The sequence below is a fragment of the Camellia sinensis genome, chromosome 2 (genome assembly GCF_055761805.1).
Source record: "Camellia sinensis isolate YWXY chromosome 2, ASM5576180v1, whole genome shotgun sequence".
NCBI classification, from domain to species: domain Eukaryota; kingdom Viridiplantae; phylum Streptophyta; class Magnoliopsida; order Ericales; family Theaceae; genus Camellia; species Camellia sinensis.
In genome coordinates, this window is record NC_138962.1 from 65689679 (window position 1) to 65710827 (window position 21149).

Sequence of the window (21149 nt, forward strand, 5' to 3'; positions counted from 1 at the left end):
ATTTTCTAATGGGGGTGGCCCAGCGATTGGGCTGGTTTATTAGCTCTGTTGTTTGTTTTTTGTTTTGTTTTTCTTGGCTGTAGTGTTGGTCTTTCACCAACTTTGGGGCTGTGCTAGCATAGAATTGGGTAGGCCTCGCGGTGCCAATATAGCTGGGATGGCATAGGTCTATTGTGATGTTCTTTGTTCTTCCACTTTGTTGATGTAATTTAAATGGTTGTACATTTATTCATCAATAAAGTTTTTTTTGGCTGATAAAAAATATATATGTCTTAGACGAAAGCAAAATGGTGTTTGAATTAAGGATTTGAGACGATATGTTGAGGAAAATAAAATTTCTATTTTATTTACTTTTTTTTTTTTAAAAAAAATTCCTCTATAAATCTCAAATCTTAAATCCAAACACAATTCGAAAAGAGAAAAAAAAAATGTGGGTGAAATGTGAATAAAATATAATTAAATTTTACTTATATATATATTTTTTTCTTTTCTAAATCCTTACTTAAATCTAGGACTGGACAAACATCCATTCAACCTGCCAAAACCGAATAACCCAAACCAATCCACTATAGAACGGATGATTTCAATGGTTTGAGCGAATGAATGTGGATGCATTTTCCCAATCCTCCTAAGTTTGGACGGATGGCAAGCCACTCGATCTTTTCTTAAGAAAATGATGTTATAGTCACCAGACTTAACCCGATCCAACGAATGAAAAGTTACCCGACTCAACCCAATCCAAACACAACCAATAAATATCACGTGACAAATATGCTAATGGCATCTAATAGAACCTTAACAATTCAAGTATGTCCATATACATTTTTTTGCCACAGAAATGTTATCTACCAAGTCCAAAATGTTTTGGAACTAGTTGGGATTTGGGTGGATTTGGCTCTAGGTGGTTTATCAACATTGATCACAGCTAAAAAGACGTTCACTAATGGTTCACATGCTCTTTTCTTGTTAATTACTAGGTCCCATTTTTTTTAATTTCATTCATGTGTAACTATCAAATGTTTGTTGTTTTAGAAACAACCCAAAACTACTCGTTTTTAACGTTTATTTTTCGATTAATTACACTAAGACCCTTTAACTATTAAAAAATATTATTTTACCTTCTTTATCTATAAACTCATAAATATTGACACTTCAATTATGAAAATCATATAAATATATTATTTTTGGAGGTGGCTTAGAGAGGGTTTACAAGGGGTGAAAGTAATACATTTTTATAGTTGAGAGGGTCAAAATATATATGGTTCATATATGAGGAGGGTAAAGTAATATTAGCTAATTGAAGGGGTCTTGGTGTAAATAATATTTTTAAAGAAATAAATTATTGTTTATGTTTATAAAAATTATGGATAAAAAACTTGTTTGAATTTTAAATCTCAAAATGTTTTACAGTTAAAGAAAGAATAATTTAAATATTTAGGACCAAATTAAAACTGTACGGGGAGCAAATATTCCGGCAAGCCCGTACTCCTTTCTTCCAAGCTCCGTTTCTGTCCGATCACCTGCGAGCACAATAGCGGTGAGCTACCCGGCGGTGTGTGGCCGGAAAACCCCTCCGACGATCAAGTTAGAACACACACAGGGGATAGATAGAGAGAAGGGAGAGTGTTTAGTGTTTAGTGTATGTCTCACCAAATGTTCATCTGTCCGCGTATGGGGGGCGCAGACGTGTTTATATACCTTCTGCGCCCCAAATCTACTCCCAGTGTCCTCTCAACACGTGGCACTACTATCCCATCTGTCAGCATAAACCTTGCTGAGCACCACCTAACCCAACTGCCTGCCCATTCTCCTAGGAGCTCGGCAGCCGGGCAGTACCATCTCGGCCATCGTCTGCCATGCTGCGCTTCATGCCCAAGTACTCCAACAGCTAAGCTCAGATGAGGACCGGACTCGGCGGCATCTCGGCAAAGCTGAGCTCGGGACAACTCACGCTTGTCTGCAGTCGACCTTCCTGCCGAGCAAAAAAGTACCTCGGTCCAACCTTGCCTTTCCTAGCGCTGGACCTTTCACCTGACCGGCTTCGTAACTGCGGATCCTTGCAGCTCGGTCAATCCACGCGCTGCCTTAACCGAGCAGCTTCCTTCAAGGCTGGGCCACACAACTTGGCCCAACACCTGTTCGGCCCAAATCTGTCTGGCACAAATCTGTCCGGCCCAAATCTGTCCAGCCCAATTCCACGGCCCAATCCAGATCATAAATCTCCCTCTCAATTGCCCCTTAATTCCGTCCGCTCAAGCGTGACTGGGATTACCTATCTGACCGGGGTAACTCTTCCTCGGTTCTTAGTCTACAAGACGGTGACCGCACTAAGAAGGCGAGCAAGGTTCGCTCCACGACTTCCTTCTTGGCGAGCAACATCAGCTCGGCAAGGAACTCCAAGGAAGGCAAGCAAGGTCCACTCCGTGACTTCCTTCTTGGCGAGCAACATCAGCTCGGCAAGGAACTCCAAGGAAGGTGAGCAAGGTCCGCTCCGCGACTTCCTTCTCGGCGAGCTACATCTGCTCGACAAGGAACTCCAAGGAAGGCGAGCAAGGTCCGCTCCGCGACTTCTTTCTTGGCGAGCAACATTAGCTTGGCAAGGAACTCTAAAGAAGGCGAGCAAGGTCCGCTCCGCGACTTCCTTCTCGGCGAGCAACATCAGCTCGGCAAGGAACTCCAAGGAAGGCGAGCAAGGTCCGCTCCGCCACTTCTTTCTTGGCAGACAAGAACAGCTCGGCCAAGGAACTCTAAAGAAGGCGAGCAAGGTCCGCTCCGCGACTTCCTTCTCGGCGAGCAACATCAGCTCGGCAAGGAACTCCAAGGAAGGCGAGCAAGGTCCGCTCCGCCACTTCTTTCTTGGTAGACAAGAACAGCTCGGCCAAGGAACTCCAAAGAAGGCGAGCAAGGTCCGCCCCGCCACTTCTTTCTTGGCAGACAAGAACAGCTCGGCCAAGGAACTCCAAAGAAGGCGAGCAAGGTCCGCTCCGCCACTTCTTTCTTGGCAGACAAGAGCAGCTCGGCCAAGGAACCCCAAAGAAGGCGAGCAACATCCGCTCCGCGACTTCCTTCTTGGCGAGCAACATTAGCTTGGCTGAAACTTCGGAGTTAAACAAATCATCAACTCTTCAGCCGGAGTAAGACATCTCGGCTGGAACCTCGCAGTTGAGCAAATCATCAACTCTTCAGCTGGAGTAAGACATCTCGGCTGGAACCTCGCAGTTGAGCAAATCATCAACTCTTCAGCCGGAGTAAGACATCTCGGCTGGAACCTCACAGTTGAGCAAATCATCAACTCTTCAGCCGGAGTAAAACATCTCGGATGGGAATCCGAAGTTGGACAAAACGCCAACTCTTCCAACCGGAGTAAACCATCTCGGTTGGGAATCCGAAGTTGGACAAAACACCAACTTTTCCAACCGGAGTAAACCATCTCGGTTGGGAATTCGAAGTTGGACAAAACACCAACTCTTCCAACCGGAGTAAACCATCTCGGTTGGGAATCCGAAGTTGGAATTCGAAGTTGGACAAAACACCAACTCTTCCAACCGGAGTAAACCATCTCGGTTGGGAATCCGAAGTTGGACAAAACGCCAACTCTTCCAACCGGAGTAAACCATCTCGGTTGGGAATTCGAAGTTGGACAAAACACCAACTCTTCCAACCGGAGTAAACCATCTCGGTTGGGAATCCGAAGTTGGACAAAACGCCAACTCTTCCAACCGGAGTAAACCATCTCGGTTGGGAATCCGAAGTTGGACAAAACGCCAACTCTTCCAACCGGAGTAAACCATCTCGGTTGGGAATCCGAAGTTGGACAAAACGCCAACTCTTCCAACCGGAGTAAACCATCTCGGTTGGGAATCCGAAGTTGGACAAAACGCCAACTCTTCCAACCGGAGTAAACCATCTCGGTTGGGAATCCGAAGTTGGACAAAACGCCAACTCTTCCAACCGGAGTAAACCATCTCGGTTGGGAATCCGAAGTTGGACAAAATGCCAACTCTTCCAACCGGAGTAAACCATCTCGGTTGGGAATCTGAAGTTGGACAAAACGCCAACTCTTCCAACCGGAGTAAACCATCTCGGTTGGGAATCCGAAGTTGGACAAAACGCCAACTCTTCCAACCGGAGTAAACCATCTCGGTTGGGAATTCGAAGTTGGACAAAACACCAACTCTTCCAACCGGAGTAAACCATCTCGGTTGGGAATCCGAAGTTGGAATTCGAAGTTGGACAAAACACCAACTCTTCCAACCGGAGTAAACCATCTCGGTTGGGAATCCGAAGTTAGACAAAACGCCAACTCTTCCAACCGGAGTAAACCATCTCGGTTGGGAATTCGAAGTTGGACAAAACACCAACTTTTCCAACCGGAGTAAACCATCTCGGTTGGGAATTCGAAGTTGGACAAAACACCAACTCTTCCAACCGGAGTAAACCATCTCGGTTGGGAATCCGAAGTTGGAATTCGAAGTTGGACAAAACACCAACTCTTCCAACCGGAGTAAACCATCTCGGTTGGGAATCCGAAGTTGGAATTCGAAGTTGGACAAAACACCAACTCTTCCAACCGGAGTAAACCATCTCGGTTGGGAATCCGAAGTTGGACAAAACGCCAACTCTTCCAACCGGAGTAAACCATCTCGGTTGGGAATTCGAAGTTGGACAAAACGCCAACTCTTCCAACCGGAGTAAACCATCTCGGTTGGGAATCCGAAGTTGGACAAAACACCAACTCTTCTAACCGGAGTAAACCATCTCGGTTGGGAATCCGAAGTTGGACAAAACGCTAACTCTTCCAACCGGAGTAAACCATCTCGGATGGGAATCCGAAGTTGGACAAAACGCCAACTCTTCCAACCGGAGTAAACCATCTCGGTTGGGAATCCGAAGTTGGACAAAACGCCAACTCTTCCAACCGGAGTAAACCATCTCGGTTGGGAATCCGAAGTTGGACAAAACGCCAACTCTTCCAACCGGAGTAAACCATCTCGGTTGGGAATCCGAAGTTGGACAAAACACCAACTCTTCCAACCGGAGTAAACCATCTCGGTTGGGAATTCGAAGTTGGACAAAACGCCAACTCTTCCAATCGGAGTAAACCATCTCGGTTGGGAATCCGTAGTTGGACAAAACGCCAACTCTTCCAACTGGAGTAAACCATCTCGGTTGGGACAGAAGAGTAGGTCCCTCATCCACTATTATTTCGAACACAACAAAGCTCTTCAGCAAAAGTAATTCACTTCTATTACATTGACAAAAAGAGTATTTGCATTCAGAAGTGTAGGGGAAACAAGTCCCTCAAAAAATTACATAAGGCCGCATTCCATGGCCGGGGTACGCCTTTGCCATCCAAATCCTCTAAGTGGTATGCCCCCTTGCCCGGTTATCTTGTAAGGCTCTTCCTAGTTTGCCCCTAGCTTGCCTTCACCCGGCACTAGTGCGTTGCCCATGACCTTCCTTAAAACCCAGTCGTCCACTTGCCCGTTGCCATCGAGGTTGTCTCCGCGGTGGACGTCGCTGCATCATCCTCTACTCGAATGTGCTCATTGATGCGCTGCATTAGGTGCCACATGGATGTCTGCTGGCTCATTGTAAGCGAATCCCTCAGCCTATGTCCGAGCGGGAGACCGCGCTTATATTGCGTGATTGCAAGGTTGACCGGGCAATCCAGGATCTCGTTGAAGGTCTCCCAATACCTTGAATTGTATTCCTTTAGTGTGTCGCACGGTTCCATCTTGACACTGAGCAAGTGATCGACTTCCTTTGGTGTTTTTGTGTTGGTTTTGAAGCGCGTAACAAACGCTTCGGCCAACTGATGCCACCGTTGTATGCTCCCTTCCGGCAACCTCTCAAACCACTTTAAGCCCAGCTCACCTAAACTGGACGGGAAGATTAGGCACATAAGTCCGTCATTTCGCCTATGTCCGGCCATGACCTGTCGGAAGTGGCTCACATGCATATAAGGATCGGTTTTGCCGTCGTAGAGCGTGAACTTAGGCTGGTGGAAGCCTGCCGGAAGCGGTGTTGTTTCTATTTCCAGGGAAAATGGGGTGGCACTCAGCCTGGCCAGGTCTGTATCTTCAAATATTGGCACTGCTTGGCGGGGTGGAGGCATTCCAACCTCCTCGCTGGCGTGAGCCCCGTAGGAGAGCCGCTGGAAAGCTGGTATTCTCTGAGCTTCGCGCCGGCGAGCTCGCTCCCTTAACACTGCCCGTAGGTCCTCTGACTGAGCAGAATAAGAGTACCTCGACGTCGTCGCCGGACGTGAGGGTTTGTAGGTACTGTCTTGCGCGCTAGACTTTTCTGCATGCACGTCGGAATCACCAACCTGGTAACTCCTGGTGATGGAAATGGACTGAGTACGTCGCTGACTCTGATCGCCTGACCGGCCGGACGGGGTGCGCTCACTGTGGTCTCCCACTCCAGCTACACCTTTCCCCTTGACATGCCGCTTAAGATCCTCCATCTCCGCCGCCATCCGCCTGATGACAGTGTCTTGGTCCTTTAACTTGCTTTCCAGTCGCCTGGCGTGTGAGTCTCTCCGCCGGTGACCGTCTAGACTCCGTGAACGCCCATGACTCCTTCCGCGCTTATCCCGCGGGTCTCCTGACTGTCCTCCAGTGGGCGTCCCCAAGTCAGCCATTGGATGGACGGCAGGAGGTCCCTCTCTCCTTCGGGTATACTCCGGGGTGGCTCCGTCGATGGCGGACAACGGGAACTCGTCGTTGTTCGCCATGGACGGCGATCAGATGAACCTGGAAGACAAGGTTTTGTCTGTCAAGCTTCCCACAGACGGCGCCAATTGTACGGGGAGCAAATATTCCGGCAAGCCCGTACTCCTTTCTTCCAAGCTCCGTTTCTGTCCGATCACCTGCGAGCACAATAGCGGTGAGCTACCCGGCGGTGTATGGCCGGAAAACCCCTCCGACGATCAAGTTAGAACACACACAGGGGATAGATAGAGAGAAGGGAGAGTGTTTAGTGTTTAGTGTATGTCTCACCAAATGTTTATCTGTCCGCGTATGGGGGGCGCAGACGTGTTTATATACCTTCTGCGCCCCAAATCTACTCCCAGTGTCCTCTCAACACGTGGCACTACTATCCCATCTGTCAGCATAAACCTTGCTGAGCACCACCTAACCCAACTGCCTGCCCATTCTCCTAGGAGCTCGGCAGCCGGGCAGTACCATCTCGGCCATCGTCTGCCATGCTGCGCTTCATGCCCAAGTACTCCAACAGCTAAGCTCAGATGAGGACCGGACTCGGCGGCATCTCGGCAAAGCCGAGCTCGGGACAACTCACGCTTGTCTGCGGTCGACCTTCCTGCCGAGCAAAAAAGTACCTCGGTCCAACCTTGCCTTTCCTAGCGCTGGACCTTTCACCTGACCGGCTTCGTAACCGCGGATCCTTGCAGCTCGGTCAATCCACGCGCTGCCTTAACCGAGCAGCTTCCTTCAAGGCTGGGCCACACAACTTGGCCCAACACCTGTTCGGCCCAAATCTGTCTGGCACAACTCTGTCCGGCCCAAATCTGTCCAGCCCAATTCCACGGCCCAATCCAGATCATAAATCTCCCTCTCAAAAACAATTATACGTTGAGAACCAAATTGATACAATTTAAACATTGAGAACTAAAATGATACAAGACTGAAACTTTGAGAACCAAAAATATAATTATAATTTACCCTACTGATTTTATATAGCAGTCGAGGTAGCTAAGGAAATCTTGCGAATTAGTACTATTGCCCATTGCAAATATGATCAAATTTTAGCCAGACTACCACAATAACAAATAAATATGATTTTGTTCACAAAATAAAATTCATATTATTTATTTATTTTTTTTGGAACAAGGAGATGCCAAGAGGCTTACAGAACATCTAAAGAAAGAAGAGAAAACAAATTAGGAGTGGGGTTTACAACCCAGTACAGAGGCAGCAAGCCTTTGACGTTTTGAGAAGCAACCCAATGATCAAACTGCCTTGGGTCGTTTACCAATGTCAGAAATTGTCTATTACTCAATTCGAATAATTTTGAATTCACCACAAATAAAAAATGGATAAATTCATTTTAGTCATCAAAAGTTTCACATTTGATGACTAAAAATTATATTAGTCACCAATTGTTTCAGGATTTAGTTATTAAATTTTTTTAGTCAAGGTATATTATTTATTGGCGACTAAAAACCATTTAGTCGCTAAAATATTTCACCTTCTACATTAATCATAATATCATAGAGTAACACGTGACCCTGTTAGGAGATGTTGGAAATTGGATGGGGTTTAGAACCCATACCCGATTGGGTCGTCCATGTGACATGACCCATGACCCGTTGAGAGACTATGTTAGGAGAGATTCATTCAACTTGTCCAGCGGATAAGTGTATATAAGCAACAAAATTGTGGGTGATTATAACTATCCTATATAATATATGTATTATATTTGGGAGAGTAAGATTTTAACCTTATGAGTAATCAAGATCTTCTCTTCTCTCTCTCCTAGACTCTCTCTTCTTTCTCCGTCCATAGAAACACATAGTAGTCTTTGTACTGTGAATAGTATAGATAGTTCTCTAGTAATTCTTTCTTATTAATTACCAAGTCCCATATTTTTTTTTAATTTCATTCATGTCTTGTTAATTACGCGGTCCCATATGTTTTTAATTTCATTCATGTGTAACTATAAGATGTTTGCTGTTTTAGAAACAACTTAAAACAATCTTTTCTAATTAATTACCAGGTCCCATCTTTTTTTTAATTGCATTCATTTCTTGTCAATTACCACGTCCGATATTTTTTTAATTTCATTCATGTGTAACTATAAGGTGTTTGTTGTTTTAGAAACAACCCAAAACAATCTCTTCTAATTAATTATCAGGTCCCATATTTTTTTAATTGCATTCATGTCTTGTCAATTACCAGGTCCCATATTTTTTTAATTTCATTCATGTGTAGCTATAAGATGTTTGTTGTTTTAGAAACAACCCAAAATGATCTTTTCTTATTAATTACCAGGTCCCATAGTTTTTTTAATTTCATTCATGTGTAACAATAAGATGTTTATCGTTTTAGAAACAACCCAAAACGATCTTTTCTTATTAATTACCAGGTCCCATATTTTTTTTTTAATTTCATTCATGTGTAACTATAAGATGTTTGTCGTTTTGGGTGCTCAAAAAAGCTTTGGAAATGCACATGATTAGTCTTGCTATAGGTGCCACCCTAGTTGGGATGCCTAGCTTGGACAATGATGCAAATTCTTTCCAAGCTTTCGTATTTATATTGTTTTAATAAAATGTATCTGTGTTTGCCACTCAAAAAAATAAAAGATGTTTGTTGTTTTTTTTTTTTCATCAACAAAGAAAAAAAACTTTATTGATGAAAAGAAAGACAAATACAACAATAAAGGAAAAGAGGATAGGTGCAAAAAGTATCATAGCAAGCCAAATCAATCCCAACCAGGTTGGTACCGATAAGACCGCCCAATCATTTATTAGCAATCCAAAACAATCCAAAACAATCTTTTCTTATTAATTACCAAGTCCCATATTTTTTTTAATTGCATTCATGTCTTGTCAATTACCAGGTCCCAAATTTTTTTAATTTCATTCATGTGTAACTATGAGATGTTTGTCGTTTTAGAAACATTCCAAAAATGATCTTTTCTTATTAATTATCAGGTCCCATATTTTTTTTTTAATTTCATTCATGTGTAACTATATGATGTTTTGCTGTTTTAGAAACAACCCAAAACGATCTTTTATTATTAGTTACCAGGTCCCAATTAATTTCATTCATGCCTTGTTAATTACCAAGTCCCATATTATTTTAATTTCATTCATGCCAGGTTATTTTTGTATTAGGTGTGGCTTGCTTATATTTGAGTGAGATTGGTTTTGGTGTTTGTAGTTGGTTTCTCACTAACTATTGATGATGTGCTAGTATATGATTGGATGGTCAATCTAGTTGGGATTGATTTGGTTTGCTATGATACTTTTTGCACTCATCCCCTTTTTTCTTTGATTGATGTAATAATCTTATAATTCATCAATAAAGTTCATTTTCTTTTGCTGATCAAAAAATTACTAGGTCCCCTATTTTTTAAATTTCTATCGTGTGTAACTATAAGATGTTTGTTGTTTTAGAAACAACCCAAAATTAATGATCTTTTCTTATTAATTACCAGGTCCCATATTTTTGTAAAAATTTTATTCAAGTCTTGTTAATTACTCGGTCCCATATATTTTTTTTATCAAAAATGTTAGAGATCTCAAAAATTATATTAAATTAAGATGTAACTATAAGATGTTTGTTGTTTTAGAAACAACACAAAGCTACTCATTTCAGGTTTATTTTTTGGATAATTACACTAAAACCCTTTTAACTTTTAAAAAATATCATTTTATTTTCTTTATCTATAAACTCATATATATTGATCATCTCAATTATGAAAATTGTAAGTACACTCATTTTGAAGGTGGTTTAAAATGAGTTTGTATCAAATAATATCAGTAGTACGGTAAAAGATTGGTCTGTGTCAAACAATATACCGATAAACAATGGGTATCGATAGTCCCAATTTTTTTTTTCAAATTAAAGCATTTATCATTGTGACTCAACTTCAAAAACACTACAACCACTGGTTAAAATACAGATTTCTATTTTTTGGGTAAATTACAAATACATCTCTAAGATTTACTTAAAATACGGATTGACTTCCTGTGATTTGGAAAATTTAAATAATCCATTGTTAGAAAAAAAAATTAAATAGAATTAACTAAAAAAATAAAATCCTTAACTACTCTTCTATACAATAGTAAAATTACATGAATTATTAATTAAAATAAATTTCTAATATCGTTAAAACTGTTAAATGACTTGATAATTTAATAATAAAATGAGTTATTTGTTATGAAATTTCTGATATATATATATATATTTTTTTTTGTACATCGAAATGTGAAATTTCTAATATCATTAAAACTGTTAAATAACTTGATGATTTATTATTAAAATGGATAATTGGTTATGAAATTAGAAATTTCATGAAGCAAGATATAATTTTCAAACTTAAAAGGGACAATTCGTATTTTAGATAAATCTTAAGAGTGTATATATAATTTATCCTTTTTTGTTTGTTAGGTCATTTTACACTTATTTATACCTACACAATTTGGGTAGAAGGTTGGTCTATCACAGTTACAAGAGACACTAAAAACATTCCTAATGGTATCAAACTAGCTTCTTCTTCCATCAATGGCATCATCCTCATCAGCCTCAACCAATTCCAATTCCACCTCGTCTGCGAACAAGTACCCATACCCCGGGGAACTTGACGTGTCGAAGTTTGTCACCGACAATCTGTCTGCAACAGCAAACAACTACGATCAATGGAAACAACAAATGCTCGACCTCATTAAGAAAAAAAGCTTGTCCGATTTCATAGACCGCACCAACAAGGCTCCTTCTAAAACTGTCACCGTCCTGGGAAAGGAGGTTGAGAACCAGGATTACATATCCTGGAAAAGATCAGACGATCTTTTACAGAAATGGATCCGAACCAAACTCACTGAAGAATTATACGAAGATGTAAAACACTATAAAAATGCTAGAGGGTTGTGGACACGCTTGGAGATACTGTTCAGTAGTAAGCTGCCCAAGCCCAACAGGGCTTCTTCGTCCTCCTCCTCGATCAATTCCTCCGATGTATTGGACTTTGACAAGAAAACTCTCTCTGTCTCTGAAAAAAACTACTCAGAGTGGAGAAAACAGATGTACGAGTTCATTAAGAGTCAAGGCTTTGTTGGTCACATTGATGGCACTGACAAGATTGCAAGGGTCCGTTCCCCGTCCTGGCCAAGAAGAGACATTCAAGCACGGGAATTGATCCGAACCAAGCTTGATGAAGATATAATCAAAGAGATGGACGATATAATAGCAACAACTTCCCAAACACCCACTAGAGCCGCTAAAGCGATAATGTCTAATAGAACTGCTAAAGCGATGTGGATAGCGTTGGACAAAATCTTCGGTAAAACTAATTATTTTTTTTAAAATATTTTTTTAAAGAATTCTGTAAATATAAATATTTAGCACCATCGATTTAAATTTTGGAATTTATTTTTAAAAAAGAATAATATTTTATTCAGATTCATTATAAATGTCGTTGTCATGATGTGAGAATTAAATATGAATCACAAATCTAAATTAAGATACCTGTATACCTCATTGTGCAGTTGCAGATCCAACTAGTACTGTCTTCACAGTAGGCGCATTAACGTACTCTTTTATCTTGCAGAACTAGTGTAAACTAACGCCAAGTTTGGGGACTTCAAAAAAAGTCAAAAAGTCAAAAAATTACTCAAAAAGTTAAAAAGTTAACACTATTCATCAAAAGTCAACAATTACGGCTGCACAACTCCCAATTCAAAATTTTTCCTACAAATCAATTTTTACAATTTTTTATTACACATTTTTCAATAAAAAGTCAAAAAGTTAACCCAAACATTCATATTTTCAACCTCAATTTTTTAATCCAAAAAGTACACTTTTTTAGTCTTCCCAAACTTGGCCTAACTATAGACATAAATAATCTTGTCGAATCAAGTAAACGTGTGTTGATTCTTCTTTATGTGGTTTATTCGAAAAGCAAATTCCTCACTAACTTCATATTTATTACCTTTCTTTATTTTCTGTCGAGCTATGTTGTAGGTCATTATGTGGGACTATACAAAGCTACAATTAAAGGTGACTGGGAGAGAGCAGAGGAATATATAAAACAAGAACCAGATAACATTGCAATGAGGGCTGCCATAAGGGATAACTCAGAAACAGTGCTCATTGTTGCGGTGAAGTCGAAGCATAGAAACAATTTTGTGAAGAAACTAGTGAATCGAATGTCACCGGAGGATCTAGCTCATGGCGACAGGGATGAAAGGACAGCCCTTCACAGAGCTGCAGCAGTTGGCAATCTCGAGGCTGCCAAACTGTTAGTCGAGAAGAACCGTTACCTGCCAAATGTTGAGACGGTTCAAAAACGAATACCTTTGTACTTTGCTGCTACTCATCGGAAAAAGGAGATGGTTACTTACTTGTTGAGTGTGACTGAAGATGAGGCAAAATCCAATCACTCATCGCCAAGATATCAAAAGCCAAGTTATCAAAAGCCTGACGGGTGGAATCCTAAACCATTTGAGGGTGAATCGGGCTTCAGAATTTTGCATCAGCTGATACTCAGCGAATTTTATGGTAAGTAATTAATAGAATTTATATTAATTATTTCCATTCAAAAAAATCTAGCTTTATATTATGAGATTGTCAAAATAGAACTGCTTAATTTCTATTATTAACGAAATGTTATATTTTGTACTGTCAATTGCTACAGACATTGCTCTAGACTTGGTTCGACAAAAACCTGAGTTGGCATTCTTCATTCCAAAAAAAGACGAACATCTTGAATATCTATCTTTGATGGCGATTTCTCAAAAGGCTTCTTCATTCCGAAGTGGATTCTCATCCTGCAATTTCTTCAAGCAGTTAATCTATTCGCGTTAGTGTATTCGTTCCCTTCATTCACCTCTCTATGTATTACCTATTATGCAATTTCCTCTATCCATTACTTATTTATTTATCTTGCTCGATTTTGTAATGATGCGAATTTAGACAAAGATTTGGTCCTAAACATAAACGTTTTCAAGCTAAAAGAATGAATAATTTGAAGATTTCGGACCAAATTTAAACATTGAAATTCAAATATAACTGCTAAATTTATCTTTGATAATGTAATCAAGAGTTGGATATTAAAAGGATGGGAAATTCTAGAATGTGTATCATATGCATCTTAGTGACGACATTTGTGATCTTTGATTAGGACCTACTGTGGTGTTAATTATGACTCATTGTGATACAGTTATGACGTTATTTTGGTTATAATCCAAGAGTTTTTTTTATTATTATACATTATGTAACATTTAGTTATAACTTTTTTTTTAGTATGACTCTTATGACATTTGTATAATCAAACTACTAAATGTCATAACTTATTTACGGCACATAAAATTATCCTTAAATGTTTGATCTTTATCAATCAATAATTGACAAAATAATGGGGAAATTACTTGTCAATATATAGATAAAAAAATATTTTTAAATCAGTGATATTTTTTATAAACATTAATATATAAAATCATAATTTTTTTCATAATTTTGTAAAAAACATCACTGAAAATTAATTTTCAAGCTATTTCACAGTCAACAAAAAGATAACAAGGAGACCACGTTTGGAAATTTAATTGTTTTAATTGATTTTTTTAATTATTTTAGAAAATAAAAAAAAAAGTTATGTTTAGAATGATATATGAATTTTTTTTATGAGTTGCGCTAAATAATTTACTAAATTTTTTACTAAATCTCTCACATGAATATAGGACCCACACACATATAGGTTTGTGTGAGTCTCACACTCATATGAGAGGTTTGGTAAAAAAACTTGGTAGATTATTTGGAGTCCATAGTATTTTCCTTTTTTATAGTTGAATAGATAGTTCTATAAGAATAAGTGATTGATTGATATGTAAGATATGACATTTTATTTTCTTAGCTATTTTAGCATTTTTTTTTCTCTTTATTAACTATTTTAGACAAAGAGTAATACTAGAGACCCACACATTGATAGAGTAATACTAGAGACCCACACATTGATACTCATAAATTCACCCATAATGATGTAGCATGAGAGTTGGATCCACCATCATTAAGTATGTAATAAATCAAAAGTTGACACATATCCTACTACATCATTGTAGGTAGAATTGTGAATATGTTTTGAGGGTCACAAATATTTCCTTTTGCCAAAATGCTAGTTGCCCAACAAGGATTTGTACTTTTGTTATATATATACTTTGGAGAATTCTATTATACACCCACATACCATATGTATCCTTACTTAAGCAATTGTCTTCTTTAATTATGCCTAATTTTCTACTTTAATTATGATATTATTTTAAGATATTCGGTTATGATTTTTTTAAAATTTGGTTATGACTTTTTTTTTTTTTAATTATGACTCAAAAAATATAAAATTATTTTATTTTTTTTATAATTATAAAATGCATATAATACATAATCTTTTCCATGTACTTTTGTCATAGTAATACGAAAAGTAGTTAGTGTCACAAGTGTGTCTATATTTCTTTAATTTTTTTAATTGAGTGTTCCAATCAATTTACTTGCAATATTATCTTTTTTATTGTCCATGATACATGATTCTTTTTACGATTGACTTCGGAAAAAAAATTGAAAAGATAATATTACTTATAACTAGTATATTATAGACAAAAAAAATAAAAAATAAAAAATAAAATAAAATAAAATAAAGTTATGTATGTTAGTCTTAAAATAAACTATATAATAATAAAATAATTTTTTTGTACACATTTGACTAAAAATGCAATATAATGATGATACCATAATGATTGACATGTAATATTAATCAATAGTAAAACAATACCACATATCAAATGTAATTAATAATCCAATAAATTTCATGTCTTCATAGTAAAATTAATTATGTTTACATATCGATAATGATGGATTTACCATTTGCATTGAAATTTTTTCATAGAATTTTTATACATAATGAAATGACTTGTCGTAATCTCTTCATTTTCACTCAAAACAACAACTATGTTTATCATAATCTAAAAAATGTTATTGACATTTCACTCTAAATATTATTTTTGTATAATTTTTTTTTTATTTGAAATATATTCTTTATAAACATAAAAAAAAAAAACAAAACAAAAATCTAAAATCCAAAATGAGCACGTGACCCCGTGGTCCGTCTTTACAATCACCCTTGTCGGGCAAATTTCCAATGACTCGAAGATTTGAGATGTTTAGCCTTTGCAAGATTTGACCCCACGACCTTTTGTGTGCATCTCTCTTTTATTTCAACAATTAATTCTCGATGTACATTTAGTATGGTTTTCTTCATGGGAAATTCTATGATACACATTCCTTTAAGGGTATGTACCTTATTACGTATATTTGTGGTGTGTTACGTATTTTTTGATAAATGTTACATATATTTTTGGTAAGCATTACGACAATTTATGGTTGAAAAATGAAATTATGCATTTTTATGGTAATGTTATATATTTTGTGGTATTGTTACACATTTTGTGGTTAGAAAATGTTTGGACAAAAAAATTTATAACATTACCACAAAATGCGTAACTTTATTTATGAATTATAAATTGTCATAATTTCTACCAAAAAAATATGTACTATTTTCTACAAAAATGTATGAAATTTATTACAAAAATACGTAATAGGTGCATATGGTATCAATGTTTCCCTTGGAGTTAATAAAATTTACTTTTTTTAAAAAAAAATAAATAAATAAAATAAAAATACAATCCATAAGCACTTTCTACTCATCATAGCTCACCTCAACTTTTTGTTCTGTCTCCCTCTTGCAGATGTTCCTGTGAAATTGGAAAACAATGGTGAGCATCATAATGGAGGAGACATTGAGTCTGCTGGCTCCTTCACTTCTGTTGCTGATGCTAATGGTAAAGTAAAGTAATCAACTTCTAATCTCATACCAGCCTCCTCTAATACCCATATTAGTATTTAGGACTAAGTATGCTGTGTTTGATTGGAGGATTTGGGGAGGGATTTAGAAAAGGAAAAGGAAAGGAAAAAAGTGTGTGAAATTAGATGAAATATAAGTAGATTATATATTTTTATATAATCAAACATGTCATAAAAAGCCTAAGTGTACTCAAAACCTTATATCTCTAATTCAATTGGTAGGACTTTGTTCAACACTGTTGTTTTTTCCTCTTTTATTTTAACTGGTTTAATAATATTCTTGTGCAGTGAAGAAATTGCATGCAATGCATTGGAAAATCACCGAAATTTTTTGTAAGGAGTGTGTGAATATTATTTTATGTTCATGCTAGACTAACAGTATCATTATTATAATTACATCCATATAAGAGTCATTTTTAATTACAGTGCCATGTATCAAGGACATCCGGGAAAAAAAATTGGTACATGAACAAGCTGTTGAACTCGTCAAATTCCTTTGCGATCAAATTGCAAATGCAAATTACTCAACTGCAAGAAAGATATTTTCACTATCGTTAGAACAAGCAACATCTGCTGGGATTTATGAAATTGTTCAAGAGATTTTAAAATCATACCCTGATGCGATTTCTCTTCAAAACAAGAAAAAACATTCCATATTCCATCAAGCAATCGTATGCCGCCATGAAAAAGTGTTCAACCTCGTACGTCAAGTTGGAAAGTCCATAACTGTATTTTTGGGACAATGTGATGACTACCAGAACAATGCTCTGCATTTGGCAGGATTTTTGGCTCCTCAGGAGCAACTCTATCGTAGAGCCGGTGCAGCTCTACAAATGCAGCGTGAATTGCAATGGTTTAAGGTAATCTTTCCTGACTCCATAGGATCAAATATTTATTTATTTGACATAAACAAATTATTTATAAAATTGGAAAAAATCTGAATAAAATATAGGGTAAATTACACTGACACCCCCTGAGATTTATATTTATTACAGTTTCTCCCTCACCTTTTCAAAATTACATCTCCCCCCTGAGGTTTAAAGTTTCATTACAGATTCTCCATTCAGCGATTTAATTTTTTTAAATACCAATTTTGCCCTTATTGGATAAATTACATTGACCTTTCTCACATTTTAGAAATTATAATCCTCTCCCCAAGGTTTAAAGTAACATTACCAATTGCTCCCTCGGTTAGTATTAGTTAGAAAAAAAATTCATTGAAAAAACAAATAATTGGAAAAAAATTATTTGAAAAAACAAATTAATTGAAAAAAAAATTTGTTAGTAAAATTTTTAAATTTTTGTTTAAAAACCAACGCAAACTCATTTTTTGAATTTACATTTTTTCCTCAAATTTATAAACTGAAACAACCATTTATAAACCAAAAATATTATCAAACAAGTTTTTATGGCAGTTTTTTAAATTTTTGTAAATATAAATTGAAAACTGAAAACGAAATGGTTACCAAACAAGCCTCAGATGAAATTTCACAAAAAATTTCATTAACTTAAATTTTTTATAGTTAAGTCCTTCTTAACTTTTTTTTTTTTTTTTTTTTTTGTGAAAAAAAAAAATCGTGAAGCCAAGAGGTTGGTTGTATGGATACGAGTAGCAGTAGTAGGGGTAATTTGTACTTTCCGAATCTCTCTCGATGCATGCCATCTTCCTATACCTTTAATTTCATGTTGTTAATGAAATTTTTACTTTGCCGATCAAAAAAAAAAAAAAAAAAAACAAGCCTCAGATGGTAAAAATGTCATAAAATTAACAAATAATTAAATAAGTTATCAACGTAAGAAATGACTTATCAAAAGATTCTTGGCTTATCTATGTTTTGATTTTTAGAATTTTTTTTTAAAAAAATTAAAAATTAATTTGGTTAAGAAATAAAACATAAAAAATTCATTTAAGAGTAAAAAAATAATTATCATTTTAACTTTTGGGTAGGTTATATACATATGTATGACTGTTTCAATTTAATTTGTAAAAAATTATTTCTAACCACTTGAAGGATAAAAATTATATAAAAAAAATAATTATTTTTTATTTTTTATTTCTTAACCAAATTAATTTTTAATTTAAAAAAAAATTCTAAAAATCAAACCATACATAGCCTAAAAATCTTTTGATAAGTCATTTCTTATGTTGGTAACTTATTTAATTATTTGTTAATTTTACGACATTTTTACCATCTGAAGCCTGTTTGATAACCATTTCGTTTTTAGTTTTTAATTTTCAATATATATTTACAAAAATTTTAAAAACTGTCATAAAAACTTGTTTGATAATTTTTTTGGTTTATAAATGGTTGTCTTAGTTTATAAATTTAAGGAAAAAACGTAAATTCAAAAAATGAGCTTACGTTAGTTTTTAAACAGAAATTTAAAAATTTTACTAACACAAATTTTTTTCAATTAATTTTTTTTTCAATTAATTTTTTTTTCAATGAATTTTTTTTCCAGCTAATACTAACTGAGAGAGCAATTGGTAATGTTACTTTAAACTTTAGGGAGAGGATTGTAATTTTTAAAATGTGAGGGGTGTCAATGTAATTTACCTAGTGAGGGCAAAATTGGTATTTAAAAAAAATAAATTGCTGAGGGGGGAATCTGTAATGAAACTTTAAACCTCAGGGGGAGATGTAATTTCCAAAATGTGAGGGGGAGAACTGTAATAAACATAAATCTCAGGAGGTGTCAGTATAATTTACCCTAAAATATAAATGAAATCTTCTCCATTTCCCTCACATTTAGGGCTGAAAACAAGCTAAATAATAAGTTGTTCAAACTTAGTTTGTTAACTTAATGAGCTTAAAATTATATTCAAACTTGTCTTGTTTACATAACGAGTAGATATGGAATGAATTTTTTACCGGCCAAACATGAGTCGAGCTCGAGTAGCTTGAGTTTTTATAGTACATATATGCTTATTGAGCCGAATAATAAATTGTTCAAACTTGACTTGAAAACTTAACGACTTTAAAATTATGGTCAAGCTTAACTTATTTATATAACAAGTCGATATCGAACGAATTTTTAAAGAGTCAAATACAAGTCAAGCTCGAGTCACTTGGTTTATTTAACACCCCTGCTTACATTGTTTTTTTCTTTTCTAAATTTCTACTCCAATTTAAAAACGAACTTAGTAACATGGTTTTCTCATTTCGAAGTGGCTTGGTTTAAATTTATACAGGAAGTGGAAAAACGTGCACTGACTCAACACAGAGAAAAAAAGAACAAAGAGGGAAAGACACCAGCACAGATATTTACTGAAACACACAAAGATTTGATAAAAGATGGAGAGCAGTGGTTGAAAGACACAGCCAATGCATCCACAATTGTAGCGGCTCTCATTGCCACTGTGGTGTTTGCGGCTGCCATTACAGTACCTGGTGGAAACAATGGCGATGGCTATCCAGTTTTTTACAAACGAGCATCCTTCTTAATCTTCGGCATATCTGACGCATTCGCTCTTTTCTCGTCCATGACTTCCGTGCTGCTGTTCTTGTCCATCCTCACTTCTCGCTATGGAGAAAACGATTTTCTGGTTATCATTCCTAGGAGATTGATTTTTGGTCTCATAACCCTATTTCTCTCCATATTATCCACCATGATAGCCTTTGGTGCCACACTTTATCTTGTGTTTGGGGATAGTTACAAGACATGGATTATCTTCCCTATGCTTGTGTTGCCTGGTATACCTGCAATTTTGTTCATGGAACTGCAATTTCCTCTCCTTGTAGACATGTACAAATCCACCTACCATACCATCTTTGTTAAGCAAGATGATGACCTGCTCTACTAGGTCAAACATCAAAACAAGTTGGGAGACTCCATATATATATATATAATCTTCAGCTCAACAATGGTTTATGTATTCAGTGGCTCCTACTCTCCTTTCTTCTCTAGAATTCCCTTGATGAGCACTTGTAATATTACTTGTGTTATTAATAATAAAAGGAATAAGCTAATATCGTTTTAGAATTGTATAGAACTTTTTATCAAAATAATGTAATGGATATATAGTATTATAATTTTAATTCAGAAATAGAAAAATAATCCAATTTTTTGGGTGGATAGTTCACAATCAAATGTAGCATTATTTTTGGGTGTTGGGAAGAGCTAAATATGTAAGAAATTATCAAAGGTGACAAACTCATCTTAATTGTAATAGTAACTATGTAAAAAATAAAAATAAATAAAAATAATAATAATAATAATAATAATAATAATAATAATAATAAATTTTTCAATTTAAAAATTAATAAATATGATAAATTATTCATATATATAAAGGAGTTTTATTTGAAATTTCTCCCAAGTCTCTCTGTTTGGTTCCAATTTTCTGAATTCAATTTTTTGAAAATTGAGTTTGTTTTTTTTTTTAATTTTTCGTGTTTTTTTAGTATTTTTTTAATATTTTAAGCGAATTTTTTAATTTTTAGATGCACCTAACCTAAAGTAAAATATTTATAAAAAAAATTAAAAATCAATAAGTACACAAAAATACTAAAATGTATTGAATTTTCGTATTTTTTTCTTGTACTTTGG

General features: G+C 36.2%; 2 protein-coding genes across 2 annotated transcripts in view; one reads left to right on the top strand and one right to left on the bottom strand.

Annotated features, from left to right (window-relative positions):
* The window catches only part of LOC114323766 (TMV resistance protein N), a 71638-nt gene that overhangs the window by 38709 nt on the left and 11780 nt on the right, over positions 1-21149 (bottom strand).
* Positions 11176-20575, top strand: LOC114295808 (uncharacterized). The gene is made up of 7 exons (XM_082914662.1): positions 11176-12033; positions 12714-13250; positions 13387-13551; positions 16484-16576; positions 16887-16931; positions 17025-17458; positions 19792-20575. Exons 1-7 carry the CDS (start codon positions 11259-11261, stop codon positions 20401-20403), a joined length of 2661 nt encoding a protein of 886 aa, XP_082770788.1. The 5' UTR covers positions 11176-11258; the 3' UTR covers positions 20404-20575.